Source organism: Chiloscyllium punctatum, chromosome 36 (assembly GCF_047496795.1).
Source record: "Chiloscyllium punctatum isolate Juve2018m chromosome 36, sChiPun1.3, whole genome shotgun sequence".
Taxonomy (NCBI): Eukaryota; Metazoa; Chordata; class Chondrichthyes; order Orectolobiformes; family Hemiscylliidae; genus Chiloscyllium; species Chiloscyllium punctatum.
The window spans coordinates 4,118,877-4,131,609 of record NC_092774.1 but is presented as its reverse complement, the minus strand read 5'-3'; the positions used below and the strand labels follow the sequence as shown (position 1 = coordinate 4,131,609).

Genomic DNA, 12,733 nt, shown 5'->3' with positions numbered 1-12,733 from the left:
AATCCACTGTGAGGACTGTAATTGAGTTGTGGGCTGAGCAGTTTTCAGAGACAACACTATTAATAAGTGTAATCTCTGATTTGTGAAATGGAGTGAGACAGAGATACAAACTGCTCAGCAAAATGAACAACTGAACAAATTTGTTTTCACTGGGTGTGACAGTGGATTGATTCCTGATGTCGAGTACACCAAATCAAAAAGAAGCTCATTTCTTTCAACCAAACACTGTTGCTGGCACCTCTGTGTTGGCATTGTTGGCTCATATCCCACTTGGGTACAAATCTCAAAGCTGGCAATTCAGGGCAGACCAGAGGGAGTGCTGCACTGTCAGAGGTGTTGTCTTTGGATGAGAAATGAAAATGAGGTCCTGACTGCTGTGTCAAGTGGAAGGTACATATGGCAGAGCACTATTCTGCAGAAAAGCAGGAAGGTTACTGCTGATGTTCTGGTCAATTTTATCACTCACTCACTGGGTCATTCTGTACAGGTTGGCTGCTGTGTTTCCTACATTATAAGAGTGACTTCACATTAAAATACTTAACTGGCTGTGAAGCACTTAATGATGTCATGTGGTTGTGAAAACGATATATTAATGCAAATCGTTCTTTACTTTTCCTCTCATACAGGTCAGCCCTGGAAGTTTCTGTTTTATGATTCTCATCGTAATGTTCCATTGCCTTGGCCTTTCCTCTATCTGTAATCTTCTTCAGCTCGACAATAAACTGGAAACTCTGTACAACTCGGGGTGTGAATCCTCTGTTCCCTTTGTCCAAACATTGGTGGCCAGATCCGAATCTGTGGAACTCACTGCCCCAGCCTCAGTGACCTGTTCTCTCTCTTTCTCTCTCCCCCTTCCAGACACTGTTAAAAACCACCTTACTGGCCAAGCTTTTGGTCACATCCTAATTCCACCATTTTTTGGCTCAGTACCAATTCCTCTCTGGCTTTTTACCAGCTTGGGCTGTTTTATCACATTGGAGGATATGTAAGTGCAACATGTCACTGATGATCATGCCTGTGAAGGAGGTTGGTTCATTTTTGCATTGGGACAGTAAACCCGGTGTATCATAGGAAGTAATAAAAGTCCTCTCTTGTTGGAGGTTGGTGATCATTTATATATAATATGTTCCCCATCCTCTCTAATTTCGTTCAAGAGCTATTAGACTGGGAGAATAATGATTCATTGAATTTGTCATCTGTCCTTCTTAGTTGCCTGTCATAGGATCACCATCACTTCAGATATCCTGCAGAATCAGTCTACAAAAACATTCACTGTGCAAACCCCCACAACTGGGGTATCTGCTTTGATCCACACTGATTGTTCTCTGTCTATATCATATTGAGTTAATACTTGCAGAGAGAATGATGACTCTGTCTGTGTCCTGGTCAAAACCATTCATGAACACTGTGTACCGACTCCTCTGGCTGCAGTTTGAGCTGATGTTCAGGACAGTGTCTGACAGGGTCACGCCTGTTATTAGCTTCAGATGTTCTGCTTCCCTCACCCACCTTTCAGACAAGATGTTGAGCAATTTCCTTCCAGGTTATCATTGATCATTCTATTAGTAACCAAGTCTTAATGTTTGCTTTCCCACAATCAATCCTCACAGGGTCGGAAGCACTCCCCATACCATTGTAAAATGGTGAAATCACAGGGTAAGGGGCAGTTCACTCCACATTCCCTCATGGAGACATTAAAAGGAGCTTTGGCAATTTGAATTCCTTGTGAACATTGAGAACCTTTCATTGACCATTGTCAGTCTCCAGGATCGAAGGGAACTTCTCCAATTTTACTGTCCTGTGTTTCCACCCAAAACCTATCGGATTGTACAGGGCACCAGATAAGTCCTTCTGGCCTGAATTACCAACTTGCCTCAGGACCAACATCATTGAAGTAAGAGACCAAATCCTACTTTATTAGATCAAGGTGGTGGCCCCCATGGGTGACAAATAATCGTCAAATTCTTCTCAACTTAGTGGTGAGGGTCAAACTGTGAGATTAGGACATTTCAACCTAAACCAGTCCAGGTCGCCAAACAGTGACCATTTCAATAAGGAGTGGGAAACATTAACCAGGGCTGTCACTTCTCACAGTCTTTACACTATCATTCTGACAGACTCCATGGGCTGGGGATTTGAACCTGCCAGATGACTTGTAATAAAATTCAACAGTCAATTCCATTCACAATGAGCTCACAACTTTATTTGACACCTTTGTTGGGCACAGTTATATTGGTGCTTTTCACCGTTTTTGAGGGTCACATTAAGGTTAGTGTGGTAGAGCAGTACTGGCACAAAGTCAGAACAAGAGCAAGGAGGACAACTGTGGCATGTCGGTTTTTCACCTGGAATTGGAAGAAATACAAATTTAAATGTCATACATGTTTACCTCTCCTCCCCTATGTCATGGACAAGCTCCCTCAGGAGATCTTCGAAACAGATCATGGTAATTCATTCAAATTCAGCATTGGAAAGATTTCTGTGATGAAACAGCACTTGGGTAGCACTGGGAGGAAACAGAAGGTGACTTGGACTGTGGATGGTTTCAGAAGACCATTTGATATCTCGTCTGATTTTCTTTCTACTGCAGTTACGTCGAGTAGCATGGAATGAGGGTTTTAATGGGCAGGCAACCCCACCCAGGTGGTCTTCCTGTTTCATACATTACATTACAATACTCCACTCAGATGTGACTTTAATATCAAAACAGAAAATACTAAACATCTCACCTCTCCCTGCAATGAAGGACAGTAATTCAAGTGTTCAGGCATTCAGTCAATAGGAGATTGAATTTCTAACAGGGTATTCTTTCTCCCCGTCAGACTCTACTTACCCTCTTGGTACTTCATGTTGATCCTGGTATTGAAGCCTGTAGCCTCATGGATCACTTCACAAGTGTATTCATCCCCTTTCTTCCAATCTGCCACCTGTACAGTCAGGTAAGAGATTGTTTCAAACATATTGCCTTTTTCCTTTTTGGAAGGGAGTTTGGTACCCGATTGGTGCACTCCAGCTTTAAACCAGGAAACCTGGACACTGTCAGGATAGAATCCAGATAGCATGCACCCCAGGGCAGCAGTAGTTTGATTGTAGACAACCTCCGGGGATGGAACAACAGAGAAGACATGGGGAGCCTGAGCTGTGGAAAGATACAATATTTCAGATGATGTGATTGTTTTGGAAACAGACTTCCCCCAACATCGAAAGAAACCATCACATATTGATTTTGATTCACTTGGGAATAAACAGCCTGATGAGAATGACCATGAATGTGAAGTGAGCTGGGTAAGAGAGTGCTAGCAGCATATCTACGGTCTCCCAAGTGAAGTATCACATTTTACTGGGACCTGGAACAAAGGCAGGTAACTGGAAGTTGAGGTGGAGGTCACCCATGATCTAATGAAATGGTGGAGCAGTCTTAAGGAGCTGACTGGACTCCCCCTGTTCATGTGCCATGGCTCGGCAGCTCCTTCAATGCCATGATCATGTTATCTAGATATCTCTTGATGTCAAGAGCATCTCGAAATCTATGAATCTCTGTTTTGATCTGAATGACTGAGCTTCCACACTGCAAGATTTTGGGAGTGTGTGTGAAATCAGGTAAACAACCAGTAAAGGATGGAGAGGAATTGTTTCCATTTCCAGGGAGATCACTCGTAATAAGTGATACAATAAACCCAGGTTGGCATGAGGACGTTTTCCTTTGGAAATATAACAATTTGTTTGAATTTTCCTGAAAGGGGCCGGTGAAGCAGATTCAACTGTATTTTCCAAAACAGAAACGGATTATTATTGAGAATACAAAACATTGGGAGGATCGTGGATAAAGAGCAGAGCAGTGAAACAATTTTGCATCTTTGATAATGCAGGCACAGATTTATTGGGCTAAATGACCTTTCCTGTATGATTTTCTAAATCAGGATCTTGTTGGTGATATGTTAAAGGGTGGGTGCAGGGCTCTAATATTGGAGCTGGATCAGAAAGTGGACAAAGTTATGGGATTTGTTTCCTGTGTGTCACAACCCCACCACCCCAGCCCTCCCCCCTTTGCCCCAGTCCCGATATTCAGTTTCACTGACTTGAGCAGAACTAAATGCTGGGATTGGGACATCACAGGCGATGACATTGTTGCCCTGCCTTGGGTCGTTTGGGGTGATTTCTCATGGCTCTTTACTTAGCTCCCAGCAGCACTGCTGTTAAGTCAGGATAGACTCTGTGGCTACAAGAATTCATTTGTGGTCTATTTGGCAGAAACCTCCTTCACTGGTTGCTGAAGGTTCCTTTCCAACTTCATCCCCTGATCCTAGTACAGTTTAGAATGGTATGTAAGCTCTTGTACTAACGTGTCGGCTTTTTGACCTCGGCTGTCACCATTTCATCTGACTTGTAACCCGCTTTGCAATGGTAGACCTTGTTGGCATTCCAATCCGATGCAGAGACTTTGAGCACACTGCTCATTGTGTACGTCATATTTTGCCCCAAGACTGCTGGATAGTTATTTACTCCAGTTGTGATCACTCTATTGTCACTGGACCAATTCTGATTGATGCTCTTGGGCTGAAAATCCTTGACTAGACAGAGGAGGCTGATCTCATCTTGGTTGGAGCTTGTCTCACAGTAAGTACTGGAAGCATAAACTGCAGGTTTGATCTGGACATCTGAAACAGAAATAGATAGACCCAGTAAATAAATTCATGGCAATTAGATGAAACTGGAGAGATTGTGTTAAAGCTACAACCAGCTACTTCTGAAAACAATTACACTCTTACACAGAGAGTTTACACATTTATAGATCAGCTGTGGCTCAGTTGGTCTCACGGTCACATCAAAATCAAAAGGTCATGTGTTCAAACTCATTTCAGAGTTGAGCTGATACTGTTGGAGTGTTCCACTGTTTGAACCACCATCCTCCAGACGAGAAATTGAATTGGAAACACAAACTAATTAATTAATCGAAAAATTTCATATAGAACTGACAGCACCAGATGGTACTTCACATAAATGGAAGAATCTAGCTCCAAAATTATGGTGATAGTAATAATTGTTTTGAGGTGACATTGATTGAGAAATTAAAATACCACAGATTCAAAACAAGTGACATTTCTAACCTGGAGGCAATAGCAATATGGGCAAGAAAGGATTCAGGACTCGTGGAAATATATTGTCTAACAGGCCGTGAGTTCAAAACCTGCCCTGATTGAGATGGTTAAAGCTGTTGACTTGCATGGACTGGCACCAGATCACACAATCGGGAGAAGCTGACAGATTGTGATACAAGAGGCAAATGTGAGAACTGCAGATGCTGGAAACCAGAGTTTAGATCAGAGTGGTGCTGGAAAAGCACAGCAGGTCAGGCAGCATCCGAGGAGCAGGAATATCGACCTTCTGGGCAAAAGCCCTTTATCAGGAATAGAGGGAAGGAAGCCTCCAGGATGGAGAGATAAATGGGGTTGGGGGCGGGGGGGGGGGGGGGGGGGGGGGGGATACGGTGGTTGCTGGGGAGACGGTAGCAAAGAGTATAATGGGTGAATGGAGGTGGGGGATGGAGGTGATAGGTCAGAGAGGAGGGTGGGGGAAGGTCACAGAGAGTACAATAGGTGAATGGAGGTGGGGGATGGAGGTGATAGGTCAGAGAGGAGGGTGGGGGAAGGTCGCAAAGAGTACAATAGGTGAATGGGGGTGGGGATGGAGGTGATAGGTCAGAGAGGAGGGTGGGGGAAGGTCACAGAGAGTACAATAGGTGAATGGAGGTGGGGATGGAGGTGATAGGTCAGCGGGGAGGGTGGGGGAAGGTCACAGAGAGTACAATAGGTGAATGGAGGTGGGGATGGAGGTGATAGGTCAGCGGGGAGGGTGGGGGAAGGTCACAGAGAGTACAATAGGTGAATGGAGGTGGGGATGGAGGTGATAGGTCAGCGGGGAGGGTGGAGTGGATAAGTGGGAAGGGAGATTGGCAGGTAGGAATGGTCATGAGGACAGCGCTGAGCTGGAATGTTGGAACTGGGGTAAGGTGGGAGGAAGGGAAATGAGGAAACTGGTGAAGTCCACATTGATGCCCTGGGGTTGACGTGTTCCGAAGTGGAAGATGAGGCGTTCCTCCTCCAGGCGTCAGGTGGTGAGGGAGCGGCGGTGGATGCAAACCCTTCAGGTTTTTCATGGAATTGAATCTGTCACACTAGGGACAGGCCAAGGATAGGAAGGGTAATATTTCAATTGTACAGAGAAATATGTACAACCACAGACTGTCAATCTTATGATTCAGTCTTTTAGATTTTCACCTCCTTCAATGACATATTGATATTATCTCCATATCTCTTGATGTCAAGAGTAACTCATTGTCTCCCAATCTCTGTCTTGAGTTAAAGATTGAGCTTCTATGCTGCAAGATTTTGGGAATGTGTGTGAAATCAGGGAAACAGCCAGTAAAAGCCAATGGATAGTTGGTGATTGTCAGAGGAAAGGGAGAGCTCATGCTCGGTAAGGGATTACATAATGAAATTATTCTTGAAGTTACCTTGGGAAAACACTGGACAGCTGGGAATTGGAGGACAAAGCAGAGACGGTCTACATTATCAAGCAGGAATCTTGCATTATTCAGGGGAACAGCAGATTGACATCAACCCCACAGGCTTGAATAGGCTGGAATATTGTTTGGGTGTGAAGTCAATGTTGTGTCTGATTCACTCAATTTGAAAATGGTTAATTATCTTGTGATCTTAATGCTATTTTTTCAAATATTGGCTGCTGTGTTCCCGACATTCCACTGATCATGACACTTCAAATGTAGTTCTTTGGCTGTGAAAAGTTTTACCAAAGACACAATGTAAATTCAAGCATTTTGAGAAAATAGAGAAATTAAATTAATCCACTGTGGGCTTCAGAAATCTGAGTATTAATTCTATTTCTGTCTCCACAGATGCTGATGGAGCTGCTGAACTTTTCCAGTGTGGGTGACAGGATCATATCAGTCAACATCGTTTCCAGGTGACAGTCTTTCACATCCTGCAACCAGTGGGCAGTAAGTCTAGTTCATGATGGATCAGTGGATCAAACAGTGTTGGGAAGTGGGGGTCAGGAGATGGATCTGGGGATAACTTTGATAAATTCCTGAGACTGTCAGCATTGTACTGAAGGACAGCAGTAATGAGGAGAATGATGAGCGTAACTGTATCGGCTGCAGAGAGCTGGAATTGATAAAATTCAGGGTGAACCTGGCCTTGAGTGATTCTGGTGAGAGTGAATCTCAGCCCAGGTTACAATCTGCCCTGGTCTCTTTCTGACTGTACTCAATGGGATTGAAAATCTGAGCAGCTGTAAAACACACAGATGCTTCACTGTAACCTGATGTGTTCTACAGCCAAGACCAAATTCACCCTCAGTGTATCCTCGGTGACACCTCATGTCAGGTCTGTGGGTAATTCTGACTCAGCCAGAGGCAAAGGACTCTCTGGTCCATGAGAGCTCAAGGTGCAACAGATCCAGGATGGTTCAGAGTTTTAGGAAATGAAGTGGGGGGGTGAGGTGGGGGGGAGATTAAGCAGCCTGGGGTTATTTTCTTTGGAAGAGTTGATTACGGTCGTGTTCCCTTATGGCCCTGGTATAATGCAGACAATAGCTGTTCACTCAGCAGTGGCTCAGTGGTCACAGTCTCACTTTAAACCTGAAGGTTGGGAGTTTTAGCTGATTCTTTGAGCACAACATCTAGGTTGATATTACTGAGGGAGTGCTACACTGTTGGAGGGGCTGGTCTTTTAGATCAGACATTAAACTGACTTCTCAAAGTGTCGTCCAGTATTTATCCCCCCTCTAACATCATTAAAAACTGTCAGTATCTTATTGGTCATGGGGTCCTGGTTTAATGACGTATTCACTGCTTCCAAAAAACTGACAGCACTTCAAATCTATTCAAAAACTATAAACTGGTCAGGTATGTCCTGAACTCATGGAAGGTGCAATAAAAATACAAGTTATTTCCTTCGCAACTACTTTGAGCACATGACAATGAGTATTGGCTAATATAATAAAGGAGCTTTGATAGCTAGACAGAATATGCAGCACAGGATGTGTCCATTCAGCCCAACCAGTCCATGCTGGTATTTCTGGTCCACTCAAGCCTCTTTTTATTATATTCATTCCTGGAGTGAGGGGGTCACTGTCTGAGGCAGCATTAATTACCTCTCCCTAATTGCCCCAGAGAACATCATGGTGAGATGTTTCTTGAACCCCTGCTGACCATTTAAGCATGGACACCCATGCATGTTCGAAAAGGTGTTGCAGCATTTGAGGCCAGTGACAGTAAAGATCCAATAATATAGCTCCAGGTCAAGATGCTGTGTGGATTGGAAGGGAACATGTAGGTGGAGATGTTCCAAAGTATTTGCTGCCGTTGTCCTTCTAGATGGTGGTGGTTGTGGGTTTGGAAGGTGCTATTGAAGGAACCTTAGTGAGTTGTTGCAGTAGATAGTACACACTGCTGTCACTAAGCATTGATGGTGGAGGGAGTAGATGTTGAGGGGTTTCGATGGGATGCTAATCAGTTCTGTCATATTTCCTCATCTGAACCATCATAACCATCCATTCCCTTTCTCCTCACAGCCTTGTCTAGCTTCCCTTTAAATCCATCTCCACTCTTCACTTCAATGACTCCATCCTTTAACAATTTCACATTCTCACCACTCTTCGGCTGAAGAGGTTCCAATTGGATTCCTTGGGAACAGTCTTATACTGATGGCCTCAAGATATGCCGTTTAAGATAAAGATGAGGAGAAATTTTGTCTCACAGATTAGATTCCCTACAGTGTAGAAACAGGCCATTTGACCCAACAAGTGCACACCGACCGTCCGAAGAGGAACCCACCCAGACTCATTTCCCTCTGACTATGCACCTAAGACTATGGGCAATTTGCCAATCCACCTGACCTGCAAATCTTTGGATTGTGGGAGGAAACCGGAGCACCCGGAGGAAACCCAAGCAGACATGGGGAGAGTGTGCAAACTCCACACAGACAGTTGCCCAAGAATGAAATCGAACCCGGGTCCCTGGCGCTGTGAGGCTGCAGTGTTAACCATTGAGCCACAATGCCGCCAAGAAGGTAGTGAATCTGTGAAATGTTTTCCTGCAAAGGACTGTCGAGGGTCTGTCATTACGTATATTCAATATTGGCATAGACAGATTTTTAATCACAAAGGGAATCAAGGATTATGGAAAAAAGGCAGGAAAATGGAGTGGAGGATGATCAGATCAGTCATGATCTCATTGAATGGTGGAACAGAATCAATGGGCTGAATGATCTACTCTGTCTTAGATCTTCCCCACAAGGTGAAACATTCTCCTTCTACTCCATTCGATCAAAGCCTTTCAGAACATTAACAATCTTGATTTAGTCACCCCTCAGCCTTCTCTATCCAAGAGAGAAGACACCCGGTGGCCTGTCAATCCTTTCATTGTGTGTGTCAGTCACACACAGGAACTTAGGAACAGGAGTGGGCCACTGAGCCTCTCAAGCCTGACCTGCCATTCTAGATCATGGCTGACCATCCCCTCAATTCCATTCTCCTGCTTTATCTCCATTTCCCATAATGTCATCAGTCTCCAGATCCACACTGATTTCTGTCTTGAACCTGTTCAATGATCGTACTTCCACAGCCCTCTGGGTAGAGAGTTCCAAAAGATTCACCATCCTCTGAAAGAGGTAGTTCCTCCTCATCTCAATTGGAAATGGCCTGCCTCTCATCCTAAGAGTTTTGGTTCCCCCGGCTCTAATCGCCAGCCATGGGAAACATCCTGTTCACATCAGCCCCTGTAAGAATTTTGTATATTCAGTCAGATCACCTCTCATTCTTCAAAACTCCAGAGAATACAGACACAGTTTCCACAATTTCCTCAATCCCTCTTCATTAAACAACCCTGCCAGGGATTAGTCTGGTAAACAACCATTGCACTGCCTGTACAGCAAGTATTATCTGTTCTTGGATAAGGAGACCAAAACTGTACACAATGTTCTGGGTGTGGTCTCACCAAGGCCCTATACAACTGCAGTAAGGCACCTTTCCTTGTGTACTCAAATCCCCCTGTAATTAATCCCAACATCCTGCTAGGTTTGAGTGACTCATGGACAAGGACACCCAGATCCCTTTGGACACTCACACTTCCAAATCAGACTTTCTGTTTTTTCCTGTCAAAGTGAATAACTTCAGACTTCTATGTAATATATTTTAAAAGCCCAATTCCAGCCTATTCACAAAGCCAGTCCAAATCTTCCTGAAGCCTGTTTGCACCCTCCTCACAAATAATGTTCCCAGCCAGTTTGATGTCATCAGCAAATTTATAAACATCCCCATTGGTCCCCACATCCTTGTCATTTATACGGATTGTGAGCATTTGTGGAACTAGCATTGACCCTTGGAGTATCTCACCAGTAACAGCCTGCTGTCCTGAGAATGATCCATTTATTCCAACTTTCTGCTTCTGTCTAGTCACTGATTCTCCATCCAGACTTATATATTCCTCCAAGTCTAATTTAGTTGGGTGGCACGGTGCCACAGTGGTTCGCACTGCTGCCTCACAGCACCTGAGACCCGGGTTCAATTCCTGCCTCAGGCGACTGACTGTGGAGTTTGCACGTTCTCCCCGTGTCTGCGTGGGTTTCCTCCGGGTGCTCCAGTTTCCTCCCACAGTCCAAAGATGTGCGGGTCAGGTGAATTGGCCATGCTAAATTGCCTGTAGTGTTAGGTAAGGGGCAAATGTAGGGTATGGGTGGGTTGTGCTTCGGCGGGTCTGTGTGGACTTGTTGGGCCGAAGGGCCTGTTTCCACACTGTAATCTAATCTAATCTAATTATCCCCAGTATGGGAATTTAAAAGCAGAGAGTCACAGAGATGTCCTGCACAGAAACAGACCTTTTGGTCCAACTCGTTCATGCCAACCAGATATCCCAAACTAATCTCATCTCTGACACTCCAGGGAAAACAGCCCCAGTCTCTTCAGCCTCTCCCTGCAGATCAAATCCTTCAACCTTGGCAATATCCTTGTAATTTTTTTCTGAACTTTAATCAAATTTCACAACATTCTTCTGATAGGAGGGAGACCAAAATTGCACACAGTATTCCACAACTGGCCTAACCAATGTCCTGTACAGCCGCAGCATGACCTCTCAACTCCGAAACTGGATGCTTTCACCAATTGCCTTCTTCACTATCTTGCCTACTTTCAACTCCACTTTAAAGGAGCTCTTAACATGCACCCCAAAGTCTCTTTGTTCAGCAACTCTCCCCAGGCCCTTACCATTAAGTGGATAAGTCCTGCCCTGATTGGCCTTTCCAAAATGCTCTCAAAAGTTTTCTGAAAATCCAGATGCCACATCCACTGGCACCCCTCTGTCTATGCTGCGTGTATCAGTGTATGGTGGCTCTTTGGTGGAACAAACCACTCAATCCACCCCCCTGTTACTGTCCCAGAGGGCTGTCAAATGTTTTCCTTTCAATATTAATCTGATGTTGATCTTTACAATAGAATCTGATTCTTCTGTCCTTTCAGTCAGAACATAACAGATCACAGAAACTCCCTGAGTAAGTGAGGTTGTCTCAAATTTTATCCTGAATTAGTAATTCTAAAAATTTCCTCAACTCCACCATCAGACTGACTGGACTGTGTCAGTGATAGGTTTGCTTTTAATTTATTCCTTTTACCCTTATATCCTGCATCCACTTTCTCAGTGTCATTGAGAATTTTAAACACCTTTTCCCAACAATCAGATTAAAAGCTCCGAGATCCTCAATAATAAATGCTGAGAGATTTGAAATGTCTGTTCAATGCTGACAGGATCTCACACCATACAGTGTACTGGGTCTCATCCAGTATATTACAGTCCAGTATCAACATCCTACTGCAGACCTCACCCCCTCACACTGAACTGATCCTTTCAGCATCTTTCCAGAATGTTCCAGCTTTAACCCCATTGATGGGGGGAGTGGGGGAGGGGGACCTGTTCTATTGGCTTTGTAGGTCACAGAGGGAGAGAGAGAGAGAGAGAGGAGAAAGGTAAAGGTCATGGAATGAAAGCGGGAGAAGAAGAGAAATAGAGACCAAAGAAAAGGGAAGGAACTGACAACAAAGGAAGAAAAGGTAGTGGAATACAAAAAGAAAGATGAGAAAGGAGGTAGAGCGCACTCAGTGAGTAAATTCAGACAAGAGCTTGAACAACGACAACTGCAGAAACACACCTAAAATTACCCAAGTACAAGAAATATTTGTTCAGTGTTTTATATTTTCCTGAGGAGGAAGAATGGGAATTACACAGACCGCAGTGTTTCACTCCAGTTAAACTGACCCCTCACTCAGTGTTTGTGATCAGGGATGTTCCCACATACGATCTGCACTGCAGCCAAGAACTTCCTTCCGGGAAGGTAAGAGAAAACTGGGGTATTCAGATCGCCTGCCTGTTCCACACAGTGCCTGGTATTCAATTCCAGGTCAGTCCCTGAAATTCAGGATCAGGCTTTGGGCAGGAGGAGTGTCAAGTCAGAAACTGCCTGTTCTGTCTCACTCCCCGGGAGGAATTTCTCTCCCAGTGAATCCAGGGAGATCGAGGAAACTTTACTGTGTGCTTTTTGTAAAATTCATCTTTTTAGATAAATGTCCTCAGGGGGACATGTTGAAATCATCATTGACCTTCCTGTTCATTTAGTTAATGATATTATTAAAATAAATTCATTTTAAAAGAATGAAGAAAACT

At 44.2% G+C, this 12,733-nt stretch overlaps 1 protein-coding gene and 1 long non-coding RNA gene across 7 annotated transcripts in view; one reads left to right on the top strand and one right to left on the bottom strand.

Moving 5' to 3' along the window:
* Positions 1–12,733, top strand: part of LOC140460184 (uncharacterized) — a 54,316-nt gene that overhangs the window by 20,280 nt on the left and 21,303 nt on the right. The window contains exon 2 of the long non-coding RNA XR_011953899.1: positions 6,917–6,984. This is a non-coding gene — a long non-coding RNA (uncharacterized lncRNA). The remainder of the gene's footprint in view (positions 1–6,916; positions 6,985–12,733) is intronic.
* Positions 1–12,733, bottom strand: part of LOC140460183 (uncharacterized) — a 40,132-nt gene that overhangs the window by 24,983 nt on the left and 2,416 nt on the right. For all 6 annotated transcript variants that reach the window (XM_072554570.1, XM_072554571.1, XM_072554572.1 and 3 more), the window contains exons 2-3: positions 4,344–4,658; positions 2,834–3,139 (exon numbers count right to left, since the gene is read on the bottom strand). In XM_072554570.1, the coding sequence (XP_072410671.1) occupies positions 2,834–3,139; positions 4,344–4,658 (621 nt within the window). The remainder of the gene's footprint in view (positions 1–2,833; positions 3,140–4,343; positions 4,659–12,733) is intronic.